The sequence below is a fragment of the Eubalaena glacialis genome, chromosome 7 (assembly GCF_028564815.1).
Source record: "Eubalaena glacialis isolate mEubGla1 chromosome 7, mEubGla1.1.hap2.+ XY, whole genome shotgun sequence".
In the NCBI taxonomy this organism is placed as follows: domain Eukaryota; kingdom Metazoa; phylum Chordata; class Mammalia; order Artiodactyla; family Balaenidae; genus Eubalaena; species Eubalaena glacialis.
This window is the reverse complement of record NC_083722.1, coordinates 96352315-96372585: the sequence shown is the minus strand read 5'-3', so window position 1 is coordinate 96372585 and position 20271 is coordinate 96352315. Positions and strand designations below refer to the sequence as shown.

At 36.9% G+C, this 20271-nt stretch overlaps 2 protein-coding genes across 2 annotated transcripts in view; one reads left to right on the top strand and one right to left on the bottom strand.

The window, feature by feature from the left end:
• Window positions 1–13112, top strand: part of CNTN3 (contactin 3) — a 236910-nt gene extending 223798 nt beyond the window's left edge. Inside the window, exons 20-22 of the mRNA XM_061195539.1 lie at window positions 10360–10472; window positions 11100–11268; window positions 13012–13112. Coding sequence (XP_061051522.1) covers window positions 10360–10472; window positions 11100–11268; window positions 13012–13112 — 383 coding nt within the window. The remainder of the gene's footprint in view (window positions 1–10359; window positions 10473–11099; window positions 11269–13011) is intronic.
• Window positions 13113–19556: 6444 nt separating this feature from the next.
• LOC133095771 (AN1-type zinc finger protein 6-like) overlaps window positions 19557–20271 on the bottom strand; it is a 28207-nt gene continuing 27492 nt past the window's right edge. Inside the window, 3 exon segments of the mRNA XM_061197486.1 lie at window positions 19557–19860; window positions 19942–20008; window positions 20011–20197. Coding sequence (XP_061053469.1) covers window positions 19557–19860; window positions 19942–20008; window positions 20011–20197 — 558 coding nt within the window.

Sequence of the window (20271 nt, the reverse complement as noted above, 5' to 3'; positions counted from 1 at the left end):
ATTGATTATTTCTAAAACTAAGTTCTTTAAATCATCCACCCCATTTAAAACCTGGCCCTTCTACAATACCAATATTCCCCATCTTGGTAAATTCAATCCCGTTATTGCGGTTGCTCAGCCACAAAAATTTTGGGGTCACCCTCAACTCTTCTGTTTCTCTTATACCCTACACCTGGTCCAGAATCTGCCTTCTACAAGAATCTGCCGCTTCTTAAGGCATTCACGGCAGTCGCCCTGGTACAAGTTGGCACAGCCCTCACGTGGATCAGGGCAGTGGCCCTTCATCATTCAGCCCATCTGCCTTTGTCTCCCTTAGGCCAGAGTGGTAGTGATGATGCCGCTTCTCTGCTCACAACCTTCCAATCACTTCGCATCCCACTCCAGATAAACGCTAAATCCTTAAAATGCCCAACAAGGCCTTTACAATCCATCCTGAAATCCTACTTAGACTCATTTCTTACTATTTTCTACCCGCTCCTTCCACCTTCCTTTCAGGGGCTCTGCATTTGCTGCTCCCTCTCCCCCGAAGGCTGTTCCTCCAGATGCCCAAGTGGGACTCTCCCCCATGCTCACATGTAACCTCAGTGCCACCTGACCGCCGTATGTAAAAGTACAGCCCCTCATTTCCCGACACTCCCTGTCTCCTTTGCTGCTTTATTCTTGGGCATCGCACTTAGAGCCACCACCCATGCTATAGCATGTTCGTAATTATTTTATTGTTGTCTCACCAGCCTGCTTTGACTGAAAGCCAAACTCCTTCAGGGCAGAGATTTTGCCTGTTTTCCTCATTACTCTATCCCCAGAGCTCTATCTTCAGTGTCTCAGTACTCACAGTTGGTGCCCTGTAAGTATTTATTAAACACTCGAGACTCTCTTCATCTCTTGGCTCTGTTCCACGGTGGTATCATTCTCACCAGGTCCCCTCTTCAGAGTAACAGTATTGCCATTAAGCACCTCAAAGCCTATTCCTGTCAACTAAACATGCTGGGAAAAGGGCCAGCTCCTTCCTGATGCCTCCACTCAGAGCCAAGGAGGGGTCTTGGCTCTTCTAGAGCCAGTTTTTGTGGCAAGTAGGTGGAAACCCTTGATTGGCCTGGCCTGCATCACATGCCCAGATTCTCCCCTAGAACAAGAGAATCCTATTTTTTAATGCCTTCACCAATGATTATACATGAGTATCTACTTGAGAAAATAGTGATATTAAATGGTGAAATCAGTTTTTCACTTGAGTGTTGGCACTTCCAAATGGAATGTTCATCCATGTAGGCTGAGCCAAAATTAATTGTCTGAATTTAAGGAAACCGATGAAGTGTGTCCTCAGGAAATGAAAAGGAAATGTGAATAAAACAAGCCCTGAAAGAATGTGAGTCAATATTTCAGAGGTTTTTGATAAGATGAATATTCCTGCCTCAAACACCTAATGTAGAAGTTTTCAAGTTTTCAAAGGTACAATTTCATTATATAATCATCCACTCTAAGTTAAGAGTCAGGATACATATCAGTGCAAGGCTTCCCAAATTTTAGATGGTGATCTGCCTTCTCAATTTTTGCCATTTCTGTGGGCCTTCTCTGCTAATGTGTACCTAGTAGTTTTTCTTAAAAACTAACTTACCTTTTTTACTTATATAAACCTAAAGAAAATGGAAACTAATTTCCTGAGTATGAAAACCAGTATCATTGCCATAAGTAGATGTTAACAAAGTAATAATTAAACAATTAACAATGCCAATAATAGTAAATATAATGGAAAAATAAGCTGTTCTCCATTTTAAATATTAGCAACGTGGTCTTGCCTATTCAGACAACTGAACCTGCTTCCTCTTTGTTTGTGATGTTAGCACTGAAGGGATATGAAACAGCTAGTAGCCCCCAAATCCAGCTTTCTCTTGAAACTAATGGGAAGACTAAAAGGGAATTAATTCCTCCCTAGGTGACTAAATGTTATTTGTTGGCTTTTCTGTGTGTCACATACCACAGATATATGTCACCCACTCATGTTTGTGTATGATATGCCACAAATCACGTACATATAACATTAGAATATACTGTTTACTAATAATGAACATTCTTCAGATTTAGAAGGGTTTTCTTTTCCTGTCTGTGGACTTCAAGAAAGTGATCTCTGATCTTGTAAGCTCTGAAGCAAGATAGCAATATAATATTGAATTTAATCAGAATCCAATTAGGAAGTTTCAGCTAGTATAGAAACAAATACTTTGGCCAATTGCATAAATCTTATGAACTTTAGTTTGTAGGAGCTTTGGTATTTTTTTGAAAATCTGTCCACCTTGCCCATGAATTCTCTAGAAGCTTGTAAATGTTCTGATTATAGGTTACAAATTTTCATGTTGTTATTATCCGAAGAAGGAGAGATTTTGGTCACGGGAATTCCCATTCGTTTAAAATGAAGAAAGGCTTTCTTCCCTGACATTCTGGATTAGACCCCAAGTAAAGTCTTTTCTGAGTTTTAGATGAGTTAAGAAGCACGTGTTTTTGTCTTGTTTTTTAAAATTGAGTCAATCTCTTATGATAAATTAATTTATAATAATTTCAATGATGTCAAGACAAATATATCTCATTATTTGGGAAAGAGTGGCTTTTGGTGACTTGTTTTCTGCACAGTGTCAAATATTTAAGCCGTTTCATGACAAATGCTGATGTTTAAGTCAAGTGAAGTCCAAGTGGAAAGTGTACCTTCAAGCTACCACTTATCATGTAAGTCAGCTCATTACCATCAGGTAGTCAAGAAGTCTGTTGAGTTTTACATAATTAAGTCACAGCAAATATATTTTCTTAAAATTCCATATTTTGAAAGTCAATGCCAACTTCACTATCAGCACTGTGAAGATATCACTACTGAAAATTCTGGACAGTAATATTCTTTATTTTAACAACCTCTACTTTTTATATGTAAAGGAAAATGTATTCACTGCTGAAAATTAGGGGAAAATAGAAGAAAATAATCACCCATAATCCTATCCCTCAGAAAGACCATTGTTAGTATTGTTGATCTTTCTTTCCAGACCTACGTTCTATAAAATGTTTCTCTTAGACAGTGGAGGTTATGCCATATATTTAGTTACCTGCTATCAGAATTTTCCCCAGGTCATTAATAATTTTCATAAATATGTTAGTGTATGTATAACATTCCATTGTGATAATGCACCACAATTTAGCCATTTTCCTATTGGTAGACATGTCTTATATTCCCAGCTTCATCCAGTCAACACCCTTGCAGTAATCACCTATTTGCAGTCACGTGGCTGTAGATTTAGTAAAATCTATAGGGCTGTTGTTGAGGAGTCTGATAATCAAATACACGGAGGATGTCAGGATAGGTGCTAAAAGAATGATAATAATAATAAAAGCCTTCGACATACTATTATTCTTGTCACATACCATTTGAAATTATTGAAATAATGTTACAGCCTGTCAAATAGTGTTGTGCTATAAGTATAGTGATATGCCACTTTTCTACTAGAATTAAATTAGTTTTTATCATTTTTTTCTATTTTAGTGTACTGTCAACACAGTAGAAGTTGAGTTGACAGAGGAAAAATCTACAGGATATGAAAGTTGAGATATGATTTACAAAAAATTTCAAAATGTAGACCATATATCAAGTTAATTCTCATAAGGTGTGGAACTCAGCCAGCCTTCTGGGTTGGGCTTCCAACGTCATAGAACATGAAAAGTGAAACTGGAAGTCCTAAAAGATATGCTGTCAACTCTCTCCTGCCCATTTCCACTTCAGTATGTGACTCAATGCCTTTACAAAAATTCATTGTGTTACATTGAAGCTTAGGCTACTGTTTAATAGCTGTATTAGTCAGATTGGGCTAGTATGGGTAGAGTATCCAAAACTCCCAAACCTAGAGGCTTTAAACTGCAAGTGTTTCTTTCTCATTCATGCTACATGTCCATCACAGGTGCGATTCAGATCTGATCAATTGCATCTTCACTGCAGGACCCTGACTGAAGAAGCAGCCACTCTCTGGGCCATGCTGGTCTCATGGCAAAGGGAAAATGGTGAACCGTGCTCTTCAATTGCTTTTAAAGCTGTCATTTCACTTTTGCTTACATTCCACTGGCTGAAACAAGCCATATAACAAAACCTGATGTCTGTGAGATGCCAGTGAGAAGGGGAAGTATGTCTTCCTAAAGGCTTGGGACCACAAGTCCCATGGCCAAGCTGAATGTCAGTGAGAGTGAGGCAGGGGAGCATAATCTTTCCATGGAGGATGAAGGACAGAAGACCTGCAAAGACTAAATAATAATACACCCCAAATAATCTACCCCAAAGTATTTTTAAACAATAATAACAGTCAATCCTACCAGCCAATAATAAGGATCATTTAAAAAAGTTTCCAGAGGATCTAAGAATAAATCACAGGTCCTGAGAGATTCCCTGCGGGTCCCCGAGTTGCTCTTTCATCTGCCTTTACTGCCTGCACCTTCCTCCTTCATATCCCTTCCTTCAGCGTCTACAACCTCAAGCCTTTACAGAAATAACAAGGTAATTTATTCCATCCAGATAGATTACTTATATAAATATGTCAATAAAATATCCTCAAAATATGTAAAAACTACCCCAAATGACTCTTTATTTAAAAAGAGGAATAATAAAGTCAAGTGCCTTTAGTGGCCAGGCAGGTTTAAATGAGCAGTGGTGGGCATGTGGGGCAGTCTCTTCTTGCTCCATCCCATCCTTTCTATCCATCAGTGTAGGACCAGTGTTCCTGACCATCCAGTTTTGCACAAGAAACCAGAAATCTGGATCTTAAATGAAAGCTCCCAAGTTTTAAATGTTGGTAACTAAACAAAATTAAAATACAGTATTTGGGTGAGACAAAAAATATGTGCAAGCTGGATCTAGCTGAAGTTTCAGGTTGCAACCTCTGATGTGAAGCTTTAGAGTTATAAACATTTCACTATCTTGTGTTTTTTAATCCAGCCACAGCTCTACCAGCTGTTTTCCTTCTTTTGCAGTTGAGACTCTGTGGCTTCTGCTAGGTTAAGGGACTAAAATCAATACAGGTGAGTTGTAAGTGGCCACATTGCTTCTAGTATATTAAGCCTTAAGTATATTAGGTAGATCTTGTCTGTGGTGGCACAAGCTTGCTGTTTGTTGGTGCACAAGGGTAAATCGTTTTTATAGAGAGTTTGTGGAAGGAAAGAATTAATATTTGAAGTTTGACATTAGTAAGATAGAAAAGGGCATTTAAGGCTTAATATGAGGTAACTAAAGGTTGGTAAGGATGGAAACCAAAAGTAGGGATGAAGATACTAAAAGGAAGTTTGGATCATACAATAATCAAACTTTACTTTATTCATAATTTGCCCAGTGTTTTGCAATCTCCAGTCACTGAATGATCCTTGCAAGATTTTAGCCACATACTCAACAACCTGGATTATTATTTCCCTAATGTATTTACTTTAATACTTAAATATATTTATTTTAAAAGGCTTTGTATCATTGCTATAAACAGAACACGACTAATACTCTCTCCTTACAAGATAGTAGTTTTAATTTTCTTCCTATAAAAATGAAAGCAAAGCCGTTAACTTAGAGAAAAGTTTATAACTTAAAACTACAATGAATAGCAAAAATAAACATAATTGATTTGCCAAAAATGTGTACCTAGAAATAAGTTTTGCAATGAGCTAACCAGAGTGTTGATGACTGTTATTAATAGAGTGATATTCTGTTCTTGATCACTTAGTTTAAGATGAATTATTTACTGTAAATATATCCTTAGTTCAGAGTCAGTTTGAATTATGACTGTGTTTTTTGGGGTGCTTACCAGACATCTGTGTGCTACTGAAAGCATCTGAGTTATTTATGTTTGTGTAACGCCCTATTTTCTGTGTCATTATTTAGAACCTAATTTTAATCTATGTATTGTGTGTAAAGTAGATTACCACTGATGTACCAATATTGGCCTCATCCAAAAGAATTATATCTATGAATCAAGACTTGCATATGATAGGTTTTTTCCCCCTAACATGAAAATATGTAAATATTTACAATTAAAAATGTTATCCACCTAAAACCATCGTATTTGTACAAGTACTGGTCTCTGGGAACCACTAATGTGGTCCATGATTAGAAGTCAGAGAACATCTTTATCTCTGTGCTCACTGTACTCAGGAGAATCCCTGACACATGCGAAATGCGTATAAGTACGTAGTGACTGAAAGGGAATTCCAGATAGAAACATTGTTCCCCGAGGTGTGTGTCATTCACCTGGGCTGCCAAGCTGGAATTAGCCTTCCTTCTTATTACCACCACCCATATGACCTCCATCATCATGACCTATTCACAAATTTCAGGTCTGTTCCATCCCTCCAACTCTACTGTCGTCACTTGCATATGGAGCTTTATTATCTTTTACACAAAGTGCTGCAGTGCACTCCCTACAGAGCTCCCACCAAGATTCTCCTTCTCCCTCTGTCCCCACAAAGATCTATGAAAGCACAGACCTGATGGCGTCACAGATCTGATCCTTCTTCAGTGCCCTGCCAATTGCCTGCCCCCAAAAATTCCTTTTCTAGTTCGTTTGGCCTTCTAGACTCTTTAGCATATGGCTCCTACCGGTCTCTCCAACTGCCTTTGCAGTTCCTTCCCATCATCCCTACCTGTGACCCGTCAGAACTGAGCTCCCTACGGCACTATGCTGGTTCCTGCCTCTGTGCCTTGGCATGTGTCATCCCTCTGCCTGGGATACCACCCCGCAACCTCTACGTGTGAAACTCACATTCATCTTTCAAAATCTACTCGAGATGTTGTCACCTCTTTATGCATTTTTCCCTTAACCCTTAAAACATAAATATTTAGTAAATACATCATTTAAGTATTGAATGAATACACTAGTTGTTTTGCTGTCTTTCTTATTCTGTTCTTTCTTTGTGTTTTGTTCCTTATCGTCTTAGCCTCAATATGATCAGCCATATTCAAACTCTCAAGCTGATGGTCAGTGTTAATGTCCCAGTTTTGTCTTTATGAAATGTATGCATTTATTGGGATGTGTCTTGGAGGACTTTCATGGAGCTAGAAAATTCATTCTAGATTCTGATGTGCCACATTTGAGAACTGTGACCAGCCAGATGTTACCCCGCTGACACCATGGTGAATTGCTACTGATGCTTGTTCTGAATCTTTCCCCCTTCAGCATTACTTTGTCACTGCATGCATCATTCCTTAGGGACACACAGGGAGTAGATCAAACTTATTTTTTGATAACACTAGAAAAGTGTTTTCTTAATCCTTGGGTTGTGTTTCTTGCATTAAAATAGCCGTCAGTTACATACAAAATCTAATTTGATATCTACCTTTAACAAGACATTAGGCTAGTGAATAAAAACTAGCATATGGGCCTATCGATGTCAGAGACCATATAGGACATTTTCTCTGCAAGGAACTTACGAGTTAGTAGGAAAATTGGATAATAAACATAAAACCACAATTAAATGTAAAATGTACCTTTGCTGAAGATGATGAAGAAAGGGGACCTGGTGTAAGAAAAGAGGCCCCATTGTACGTTTAGTCTGAGAAGTCGGGAAAAGCAGTCCTAGGAAAGTGAAAATTGAGTATATTTTGAGATGAACGTGTTTAATATTCATTTTTACGTCATTGACAAATCATTTGTCAATGGTTCAAGAGTTAAATAAAGTCACAGATAGTTACCACAACGTAATAGGGGAAGCATAGACTTTGGAATTAACCAGAACTGGTTTGAATCTGCATGATACCTCTTACCAGCTGTGCATCTTAGCAAGTTCTTTGCTTTTAATTTTTAATTGTGATAAAAATACACATGACCTAAAATTTCCATCTTACCTGTTTTTAAATGTACAGTTCCTTAGTGTTGGGCTTGGTTATTTTGCAGCCGATCTCCAGAACTGTTTTCACCTTACAAAACTGAAACCCTGTACCCGTGAAACAGCATCTCCCATTGTCCCCTCCCCCACCCCTGGCAACCACCATTCTACGTTCTGTCTCTATGGATTGACTACTCTGGCTACCTTGTATATGTGGAATCCTACAGAATTTGTCTTTTTTTGTGACTGGCTTATTTCACTTTGCATAATTTCCTCAAGGTTCATCCAGGTTGTTGCATGTGTCAGAATTTCCTTCCTATTTAAGGCTGAATGGTATTCCTTTGTATGGCTATACCACATTTTGATTATTCACCTGTTGATGGACACTTGGGTTGATTCAACCTTTTGTCTGCTGTGAACGATGCTGCTATGAACATGAATGTACAATCTTCTTTTTAAACTTTCTGGGTCCAGATTACCCATGTAGCAAAACGGGCTTTATTATAATGCAGTGTAATGAGGGTAAGTAAATTATATTATATAAAACCACATTCTACCTTGTCTAACATATTATAGGCTTTAATAGGCATTAGTTGCTAACAATAATAGGATTTTAAATTTGGAAGGAAAGTTTATCTGATCTAGGATTTTCCAGAAGATGTTATTCTTACCAGTAGCGATAAAAAATGATTTTAGAATAGTCCACAAATATTTTTGAAAATTTAATAATGCTTCATTTATTATATAGAGTACCATAGGAATGTAACTAGCATACCAAGGCTCACGACTGTGTGAATATTAGTGTTTAGGACAAGGCTAAAGTTGATGTTTAAGTCAAGTTCATTTTTTTAAAAATAGCAAAAATGATGAAAACGGGACGTGACTATCTGATGCTTGGGAACACCGATATGGAAAATAAGAGTAATCAGACCCAGAACAAAGCTTTTATTTTTCTCCCCTTTCCCATTTCCTGTTTTTTTTCCTTTTTGTCCATTCAAAAAATATTCAATTCAGGCTGAACTCTCATCTGTCTTGGGACTCATACAAAATAAGCCCAAGTTTTAAACTTGCAGTTAATTTTTTTGCAAGACTAGTGTTGGAATAAGTGATTCAACCAAAATCACTCAAGTTTTCTATAATCTACAAGCACACATCTCTTGGCAGGACACACCATGCTGAAGCATGTTATCTGAGCTGCCTCAAATGGAACCTGTCCTTTTATGGTGCCGCCAGGCCACAGGAAATCACAGACTTTGGGAAACTGTTCTAACAATCGAGCATTCATAGCATTTGGATGGAGCCCCGCAAAACACAGTCATTAGTATTTCAGCCCTAAGTAACTGCCATATATACGTTCTGTTATCTAAGCATTGCAGCTTAAGAGTGCTCTGAGCTGACCTAAATTCATTGTGAATACCAGATCACAAATTTTAAAGGCAATGTAGAATTGTGTTAAAGAGCAGACAGTAAGCCAAAAAATCTGCAGGGAATACAATCTTGTTTGGCGTCATTGGTCACATGAATGTATCTGAGCCCTCTTCCCATCTGTAAGTCCAGCCGTCTCTCCCTCATGGCATGCGTCAGTGATGTTGAGAAATTTCTCAGCATAGCCAATCTTTTATATCATTTTCCCATGACAAATTCAGTTAACCAAATCACATTCTATGGCTAAATCCACAAGTACAACATATTTCAACACTGTTTTGGGCAATTGTGACGTTGTTGCCAAATGGATAATATTATGTTTGTTGTTTTGTGATTGACAAGAAACTGAATTTTCAGTGTGCTATGTTGCTCTTGACAAATGCTATCAAACCGCCTTCCCCCGGCATCTAGTGTTCGTGAGAGGGAGCTGAATTATGAATCCAAGTTTTTAAACCTCAGAGAGTTTCATTAATTATCTAATGGAACTCTCATTAACATTTCATTGTTTTGCCTTATTTTTCTCAAAAATTGATTTAAGCTTGGAAAACGAAGGTAAAATAACAGACTCTGTGCTGCAGTTTTTCATGTGTATAGCTATTACTTCTTGGGAATAAATCTAAGTAATCCTTATTTTTGATTGCCTCCCATTTTGCTCATCTCATCATACATGGCTGGCTTAAAAATCATCCACACTTCATTTCCTGCAACTTTAATCTGCTCAGTTGGCAGTTTCTCTCAGCCTCTGGATGTGTCAAACAGGACACACTGCCTGCCTTTCCTGGCCCATCACAAGCATCCCTCTAGTGGTGGATAAAAGAATTTCTTTATCTCCACTATCAGCAAGTTTTCCAGGAGAGCATGGCAACAAGTGAGAAATGCCCTAAAGTATATGATGAATATGATAAAACAAATTGTCTCACAATGTTATGGAAATGCCTTTGTAAAAGGAAATTTAGCTACTCTGTTATTTTCTCTGATTCGTCCTATACACTATGTGTTACCAAAGAGATTCTGCTCTCCTTTGGCTGCCTCCTATGACTGTCATTTATCTGTTCTATGTAAAATATCACTCCATGCTCAAATCTATTTTAATTTCTCATTTTGCATTTCAAGCTCCCAGTCAGCCACCAGGAAATGTTGTTTGGAATGCTACAGACACGAAAGTGTTACTTAATTGGGAGCAAGTGAAAGCCATGGAGAATGAATCAGAAGTAACAGGATATAAAGTAAGTTGTATCATTTGCAATGCTTTCTTGTCCTACTTCTGGCAGTACTTTTCAAAGGAAGCTAGATTTGAACAGTTTTTCTAAATGTTGATGGTGTGATCTTTATAAACTACTTTTGACATACAGATGTCAAGCTGTTTATGAAGAGGGTATTTTTCCAAAACGTCTGATTTCTTAAATATAAATTTAAGTGACATAATTCTGCTCACGTGGGAATTTTAGACCAAATGTTGATAAGTTGTTCATTATGTTAGTTTCCTATTTCTGATGCTCACCCATATACTACTTAAAAAACAACTAATAGCATTGGCTCTGATTCTTTGGCCTCCTGTTCAAGATCTATACAGTAGGACCTTGCCCCCATCTCTCCATCCTCACAAATACCCAACCAGCTGAGCTTTTCATAGAAGAAGTTTTTTCTTCCCCACCTCCTTCATTTTGAGCACCTGATGATTTCTACCATGTGCTGATCCCTAGTCTAAGGTGACAGAGCTATGAATGCAGCCTATATTTTAGTGGGTATGGAAAACAAACAATATAAATGAAGTAACATCAGAGTAATAAGTTTATGAAAAAAATAAAAGAGGGCACTATAAAAAAATCAGTGTGTTTGTTCATGCATTTTAGGTTTTCTATAGGACTAGCAGTCAAAATAATGTGCAAGTGCTAAACACAAACAAAACTTCAGCTGAACTTTTGCTGCCCATTAAAGAGGACTACATTATTGAAGTTAAGGCCACAACGGATGGCGGGGATGGGACCAGTAGCGAACAGATCAGGATTCCAAGAACAACCAGTAAGTTGGTCGAAGTCAACGTCTCCTTAATTCCCGGCATCGGTTATGAGCCCCCAAGAGAGAGTCAATCAGTGCCTCCCTCTCCACTCCATTTTTTCCTACCATTTCTTTCATCTGAATGCTGAGGAGGTCTTGGAATATGAGAGATGAGGGCAGGAGGAATTCCTCACGAGTGGTGCAAAATAAGAATGATAAGAACAGAATAACAGAAAAGACACTGAGAAATATTTAGCAAATTTTATTAATTTAATTTTTTTCTCATTCTGAGCTATGCATAAATTTGCCTTTGGATTGCCATAAAACAGAATTCCTTAAGCATTTCTCAAGGGCAATGTTGAACCCACAAAGTGTTTTTTTAAGATCTTTAATCTTCTAGTTGTTTGCCTCTGAGAAATTATAGATGAATCTTATCAGTTCTTTACCAAGTAGAAAATTTAGCGTTGTTAAATTAAGGTCAGAACCCACTTGGCCAAACCAAAAGACACTTAAAAAAAAAAATTCTTAGTTTCTGATTTCAGTGGAGTTTCTTACTTGCTTGTCTTTTCAAAATCCAAATGAAGCCTATTGTATTATAGAAATTGTATTTTTAGATTTCAGGGAAACAGACTTTTCATACGTATTTTACCAGTGACAGTGTTGGAAGAAATTTTATCTTTTAAATCTCAAGGGTGGAGTTTTGTGGCCTCAATTTAAGTACTGCAGAAGCCATGCTATTCTGCGGTTCTTAGTAACCTAAATTACTTTGCTCCCTGTTTCTTTTCATTGAGGTTGGCCTAATCTATAATCTTGGGCATTCAAGATTAAAACCCTTATCTGTAATCTTGGAAACAAAATGAGGGACATCCTTAGCAAGTAAAGAGAAAGGGAGATGTGGAAAGTTGGAGGAATTTTATCTCTTCATGAAATCATAAAGACTGCAATACTTAGACCAAAACAAACAAGTAACTAAATGAAGAAAATGGGAAATATTTATCTCAGAACTGAGTTCTGCAACATAAAAATATGTAAAAACCATTTAGGACTACAGACTTTTTTAAAACTGTATGTGCTTCAATACAGCAAAACCAGGAATTAATTTAAGCTTATTATTATTATTATTTAGGTTTTTAATTAAGACCTGCTATCTTGTTCCTAAGATAGCTCAAGGTTCAGAGGTAAAATTACCATATGGCCCAAGTGGAACTGTTAAAAGGAATAGGTTCTGTGCTTTTGCAGGAACAGACAGATTTTATTAGCATTTGAGGGATGCTGAGTCACGAGTAGCCTTTCCCTCTGACATCTGCCTTCTTGTTGAGTTTGCATAGATTGGTGCAGACAAAGGCCAACTATAGGAAAATGGAGCTTTTATTGATTGCTTTTTTAAGATGATATTTTATATTATGCATAATAACTTATCAAAAAATGTACAGAAGAGAAACAAACATATTTCCTAACCCTTCTCCAATGAAGCTTGCTTTAATTAAACCATTGAATTATCTCAAAATTGTCTGTAATGGAGTATAATTGTTTTCAAAATGATTAAGTTGTTTTTCCACTTTCAATTAAAGTTAAATAATACTAGATGAACAAAGCCCAGAATCCTTTAAGAAAACTTAAGTATATAAGAGTGTTTATAGATAGTCTTGGCAAATAATATATGCTACATTGTTAAATAACATGAAGGCTAATGTTAACTTGTGGTAGTAAGTTAGTTACTTAAATTGATACAGTCCTTATTAATGAGCTGTTTATCATCTTTGACAGATATGGATGCAAGAGGTTGTACATCAGCCATCTCCAATGCCCACCCTGTGTCAAGTTATATCTCTACAGTACTGTTCTTTATTGTAAACACCCTGTGGTGATAGTCACTTTTTTTTTTATTTATTGGAAAGTTCATTGGTTACAAAAAAAAGTGCTTTCACGAAATGCAGTGATTATGCATGTTTTTTTCCAACTCTGTATTTTTAACTTTCTACATAGGTAAAATATGAATATAATAATTAAAAAAAACCCAGTAAATCCTTTTAGGGGAATCTGAAATGCCTTAATATTTACTTGATACACCAAAGGAATTTACATATTACATACATCCGATTTTTGATAGAGACATTCTTATGATTTTAAGCACTGCCTGTGGATAAAGACTCCCATGCTTCCATGTATACACACCCACATGCAGACACATACTTTTGTGGGTTTGGTTTTGTTTTTTTTTTAATGTAGAAAAACTCATTTACTCCAAATGCTTTGCTCCCATTGTAACAGCACTGTTTGGAAGACGTAATTAGTGTTATTTGGAAATGCTCATTTGAAATACTCAAGGGTGAAAGATACATTTTAAAAATTACCCTGTTGGGCAGAGGGTGCATGTAATTCAAAAGACTGTTGGAGATGCTACAGTAGACTTTGGAAGAGTGCTGTTTCGTCCGGGTATACTGCTGCGTGGTTGTGATTCTTTACAAATCACTGTTCTCTCTACTTCTCAAGCACTCACCCTTAAAATGTGGAGATAATAATACCCATCTTTTCTGCCTCTCCCCCATGCTTTGTTAGCGCTAATGCACTAGGCCTGTGCAAAATATTAGTATGAATTTATTTAATCATATTGAAGTCCTGAGGACCAGCCACATTTTTAAAGTTTGCGCTCCATTCTAGGTAATGCTTTCTTTTTCATTCCATGATATTATAAAACTGAAATGATCACATTTTATCCTCTCTCAAAAGGTTTAAAAAGTGAAATAAAGTAAAAAGAGATTGTTTCCTTCACACCTAAGAACAAGCTTTCAGGTTTTATTAAAACATGGTGGAGAAAATAAGGAACAACCTGAATCTTAACCCAAATATTAAACAAAATTTACGTGATCCTTCATTTCCAATCTCCGATTCCATCAAGGGACCCTCTCTTTTTTTGGATGGTGGAGATGGTTTTTAATGAAATCCAACCGTTTATGAGAGTGAGTCTGGCAGGCTTTTTAGTTCCTGAGCTAAATTTGTAATAGAACCATGGCCATGCTGCTGACTTTGATATGTATGACTCAGTCTCTCAATACATGGTGTTCAAAGGATTGTCGAAGACATGACTTCATAGCAGTATGTAAAAAATATATGAAAATCAGCAGATTGAGTGTTACACATTGCAAAATCAATTTTTTACCTCTTTCCTGTCCATTTCACATTTTGCAGGAACTTGTTCTTTGCAAAGATATCTGAATTTGAAACCAACAGATATCAAAAGAGAATACATATTAACAAAATTCTGATATTACCATAGAGTGTTACTTTACATTTAGAGATCACATTTAAGATAAAGTCATTATACACAAAGGAGAAAAATATTTATAACTTTTCTCTTCAAGGTCTGTATATACTGTATATATCTAGAAAAATTCTGAATGATGAGTAGATTTCATATGACCATTGTTATTTCGGGTCAAAAAGTGGAGAAACACTTTCTCCAATACCTGTATTTTATGCTACATGTAATGGAGTTGTACCTTTTTATTATTTGGTAATTCCTATAATATGTTCCTATACTTTTCATTTTCAAGGCGATTACTCTATTGTTTCATGGTGTTTCTAGAAATATATCTCCATGAGATATGTACTTTGTTTCATATTGAAAAGTATAAAATTTACCTTTAAATTCCTGTGTGTGTATCCTATGGTTATCTGTATGTATTATTTTTTATTATTCTAATAAAATTTATAAAAATCAAATGCCCGTGCGTGATTAATTGTGGTATGGTCAGAAAGAACATTTTAAGGGGGAAATAAGTGCGCACCATAATAATTATGCTGATGCTATCATTTCTTATATTCTTCAGCCTGCTTTTAGTCTTTCCATCTTTTAATCTTTTATTTTTTTATACCCTAATGACTGAGTAAAATCAGCAGTTTGAGACAATGCCCTCTCTATTAAAGGGATTTCAGCTCTGGGGAGACGGGAGGAAAGAGAAGCAGAAAATTCACTTTCTAGAATTATGGTATCTAGTTTCTTCTGACTTCTTCTTCAGTTAATGTGGCTACTCCCACTTTTCTGACAGATATCTTCTTAAGATTAATATCAACTTATCAACTCTTTCATTGACTTTCTCCTTGGTATCAGTGTTAGAGACTTGCTTCTAAACAATCCTTGCGGTATGATATATTCTAAATGTTTGAAAATGTATACTAGAAAAAGATTAGTTTTCAATTAGTAAAGAGTGTTAAAAGTTATTGTTGATGTAAGGAAAATTAGATCTAAAATAATAATCATTTTCTTACATGAAAATTCAAAGATATATTTAGAAGTAGGAGAATTGAGAAAAGTATGTGTAGGGGTTGTACCACGGTATGAAGGTGTGTGTTCGTGTGTGTGTGTGTTCATGTGTGTGTGTGTTCGTTTCTCTGTGTGTGTGTGTTCGTGTGTGTGTGTGCGCACGGGTATGTGTGTGTGGGTGACTGTAAATTTAAGTCTAGTTGTACTAGGTGCATTAGTGTACCCTAATAAAGGGCAAAGAGCTGGGGAATATGCAGAAACAGATTATACCACCAGAACCAGCCCTGATGTCCTCTCCCCCGAAGCCAGGGCTGTTTGACACGGCACAGTCAGGTCAGCAGTGAGTCATACTGCCTTGATCTGAATTGCATCCTCACCAGTTAGTGGCCGTGTGATCTTGTACTAGTTCTATAACTTCGCTAAGCCACCATTTCCCTGTCTGCAGAATGGGACTATGGTGGTATTATCCTCATAGAGTTGTCAGATCTTCAGTGACTACTAAACTCCTCTGTGCTTAAGTTTCCTCTTTTATGAAAATGGAGGTTATTGGTGCTACCCACTTAGAGGGCTGGGAGTTAGGAAACAAGGTGATGTGTGAGTGCTTAGAACCATGCTCTTAGCATTCTTCTTCCCATCAGTAGGTAACTGTATGACACTGGAAGACAGAAGACATCGTTCGAAGGTGGCTTTGTTTTATACGTTTAGAGCTCTCCTTTGATCTCATTCTACTGAGAAGAAAGGTATATGATTCCAGGAGTTCCTAGAAGAGAGGGTAAACAGATTCTAGTATCAGATTAATTTTTCATAGTAATGTAATACTGATTCTATTAAACAACATATCTTCACTCTCCATGTGCCAGGCTCTGAGTTAAGCACTGTACCTTTGCTAAATTCATGTTTACAACAGTCTTCTTAGTTAGGTACTATTATCAAGCCCATTATACAGATGAGGAAACTAAGGGTCAAGAAGATTAAGGACATTGTACTAGGTCATTCTAGCAAGGGCATAGTAAAACGGGAGTCTAACCCAGGTAATCTGGCTGTAACCCCTGAGTCTGAGGCATGAAGAGGTTTTTAATCCCTTTCAAAATCAGATCCATTCGATTTAGAGATTCTGAATAAGCATCTCTAATGTCAATTTGTAGTATAATTTGTTCTGCCCTCTATTATTGATCATAATTCAAATTGGAGAACTGAACACCTGGGAAGAATTCTTTTGGCTATCGTAAATTTTGATATTCTCTAATTCTTACATGGAAGGCTATCCAAGCTAAAATTGACCAAGCGTAAGTATTCTTTAAGTAAAAATTATAAAAATATTTGTCTGTTTTTTAAAAATAATTTTTAGGTTTTATGTTTAATTTTCTTCACACATTTTTTTTTAACAATTGAAGATGGTTTGTTGGTTTTCATTAATATTACCATTTTCAATGAAAACCTAACAGTATAATTCAATTAAATAAAGAAAAGTGATTAGAATGTTACAAGTTCTTATTTTTCAATTAAAATCACCCCTGTCGTTTCATGTTCTTATAACTCCATCTTTTTTTTCTTTTTTTTTTTTTTATTTATTTTTGGCTGTGTTGGGTCTTCATTTCTGAGCGAGGGCTTTCTCTAGTTGTGGCAAGCGGGGGCCACTCTTCATCGCGGTGCACGGACCTCTCACTATCGTGGCCTCTCTTGTTGCGGAGCACAGGCTCCAGACGCGCAGGCTCAGTAATTGTGGCTCATGGGCCCAGTTGCTCCACGGCATGTGGGATCTTCCCAGACCAGGGCTTGAACCCGTGTCCCCTGCATTGGCAGGCGGATTCTCAACCACTGCACCACCAGGGAAGCCCTCCATCTTTTTTTAAATTTAAAATCAATCTTAATTGGGTTCATTTTTTTCTGAAGTATTTTACCCTTTTTAAAAGTGAAAATTGTGCTGATACTCATTATCATTTGGAATCACTTCAGTAAATATTGGAGGTAAAATCACCACAGCAGCAATTACAAATTTAGCAATTAGTAAGTTGTACCATTCTTTTGAAAGAAAATATGTAAACAGAGAGGACTATGATTGATTGAAATGGTTAGGTGTTTCTGCTGTTAGTTTTATTTGAACCCTGTGCCCTAATTTAACATGTCTTGCTTTACATGTAGGTGATAATTACCTCCTGAACTTGCACGCAGAATAAATGCCCTGATACAGAAAGTTGTAAGAAAGGGTGCTTCTGTTATTTGTCAGCATTCATTCTTATTCTTTACTCTTATTCTGCCTGCTGAAATTATCTTATAGCCTGATGATTCTACCTGGTCATTAATACTGTGGGGAAGAGAAAGAATTAGATCCTGCATAATTGGATGTTACCTGGGAAAACTCAGAAAAAAACAGAGACAAATGATAAGAACAGCAAATGAGAATTATTTTACCATCGGACAGTAAAATGGGACAGACTAATATAAATGACAATGCTAATGTAAAATGTCTATCGAGACTGGCTAATGAGGAAGTGAAGGGTCCATCCAGTGTGATTGGTGTATTGGCCTTTCCAAAGCATCCAGACAAGAATGGCTGCCCTTCCAAGACTAAATTTCAAGATCACATATGGAAATGCTCATTGGGATCATAAACTGTGGCACAGTAAGTACACTCATTGTGTGTAGCTCATATTTATCTGTTCAGTACCTAATTGTTGAGTGAAATCAGGGAATTAATCACCATTTTGTCTTAACCCTCCCCTATTTTGCTTGCTTAATTTTTCCTCCTGTGCGACCCCTGAAGATATTAAGATATGATGATTAGGAGACTAAGAGGTATTTTAAAATGTGTTTGAAATAATGATAAGCAGTAGATCATCTGTGTTGGGAAAGTTGACCAAATTGGGATGAAACAGTATAGCATAGTGGTTAAGAGCATTTGTTCCCAGTCATAGATCTGGGTTGGAACCCTAGCCACGTCCCTAAATAACTGTGTGATCTTGGACAAGCAGGCTAATCTTTCTAAGACACAATGCTTTTCTCTAAAAAGACACCAATGGAAGGAAGGACCTGCCTTGGAGGATTGTCATGGTAAGAGGACATGATCTAACCATAGAAAGCTTTTTATCGTAGTTTGGCCAATGGGTACTCAGTCAGAAAGTCTAATAAGTTAATAATAATATGATTATTGGGTTTTTTTGGTTTTGTTTTTACAAGGGAACATTATGGTTTTCCTTTTTATTTAATCAAAGAATGGTGGATAAACATAAATACAGCACAGTTACTTCAGATCATTCTTCATATTGTATACACACAGACCAATGAACGTAATCTGAAAGAAAGCTGCAGTCAGCAATGAAATGCATACAGCTTTTCCTTCCCTCGCTCAAAAAAAGTTAAAAACACACAAACTTAGAATCTCATCAGCACACACTCTCCTGTGACAAATGATTCAGACATAAATAGTGGGTGCAAAGAAACTATATGCTAACATATGTATAACCTTTGTTAATGAAAAACAGAAGCGGCCATAATGATTAAGATACATTCGGTTACTGATAACTAGTTGTACCCTGAAGGGCATTATCAAAAGAGAAATCATGCTGCAGAGAAAAGCTATATATACATACACAATGAGAAGAGAAATAGTGCTGCAGAGAAAAGCTATATATATATACACAGTGAGAAGAGAAATCGTGCTGCAGAGAAAAGCTATATATACATACACAATGAGAAAATAAACTGCAAGATTAACGCATGCATGTTTAATACTGGAAAAATCACAGCCCTCCAAAATTTCTCCACATTTGTTATAAAAGCCCTCTGCACTCAACTAAAATTAAAATGATCTTAAAAAGATAATACTTGTAAAGTTTACTTAAGTCTTTTCAGCCACAGAAACTGCAATGTAAATAAATGTTCAGAGTCATTTTCAAAACAGAAACAAAAATCTGTTCTCCTGATGTCATGCATGATTAAAAGGTCTATACAAGATACATTGCTCTACGTTCCCAATGACTAGGAAAAAAACCCTCAAGTCCATTTTTAGTTTGCAGATGGTCAAAGGATTTTGTATTCCAGCAGGAGTTCAAATCTTCCGGATCTTTTCACCAACAACTACTGGATTTTCTTTTCTAATTTTCTCAGCAGCATCAGCTTTGTAATTGTAAGAGCACTTGTGTACATCTGAGTAAAGGTGTACACCACAGTAAACATTTCCACACCGGCATTCAAACCCAGTAAGTCCCACTTTCTTCCTGCACATGAAACGGCGATTCTTTTTTTGTTTTGGTTTTTCAGGAGACTTGCTTTGCTCTTCAGATGGCTGCTGTGCGGTTTCTGATCCTGAAGCTTGCAGGTCTTCTGTTTCAGGTATTGCTTTGTTCACAGATGTGCTGTCCACTTGGGAAGATGCTACACATTCTCATAAGAGTGACTGATTTGATACAGGGCTTGGCTGCACAGATGAAGATGTAGAGTCTGACGCCAACTGAGTTTCTGGGACACTGCCATCTGTGCCCTGAACTGGTAAAGACTCAGGCTACTGACAGAAGGTGCAGGTGGGCTTATTCTACCATTACTACTATTCTGTCTCTGAAGATGTTCTTTATAACGTACTGAACACATGCCGTTTGTACGAGGGTTTCCATAAAATCCGCAGCCAGTGGAACAAAGTATAGGCACTTGGCTGTGATTAGTTTCTTGAGCTACGTTCCTCTGTTGCACACTCTGATAAAAGTATAGGGGCTTTGGATTAGGGTTCCTACTGCACTGAGGATGCTTTGTAGTTCTCTGTATAGCAG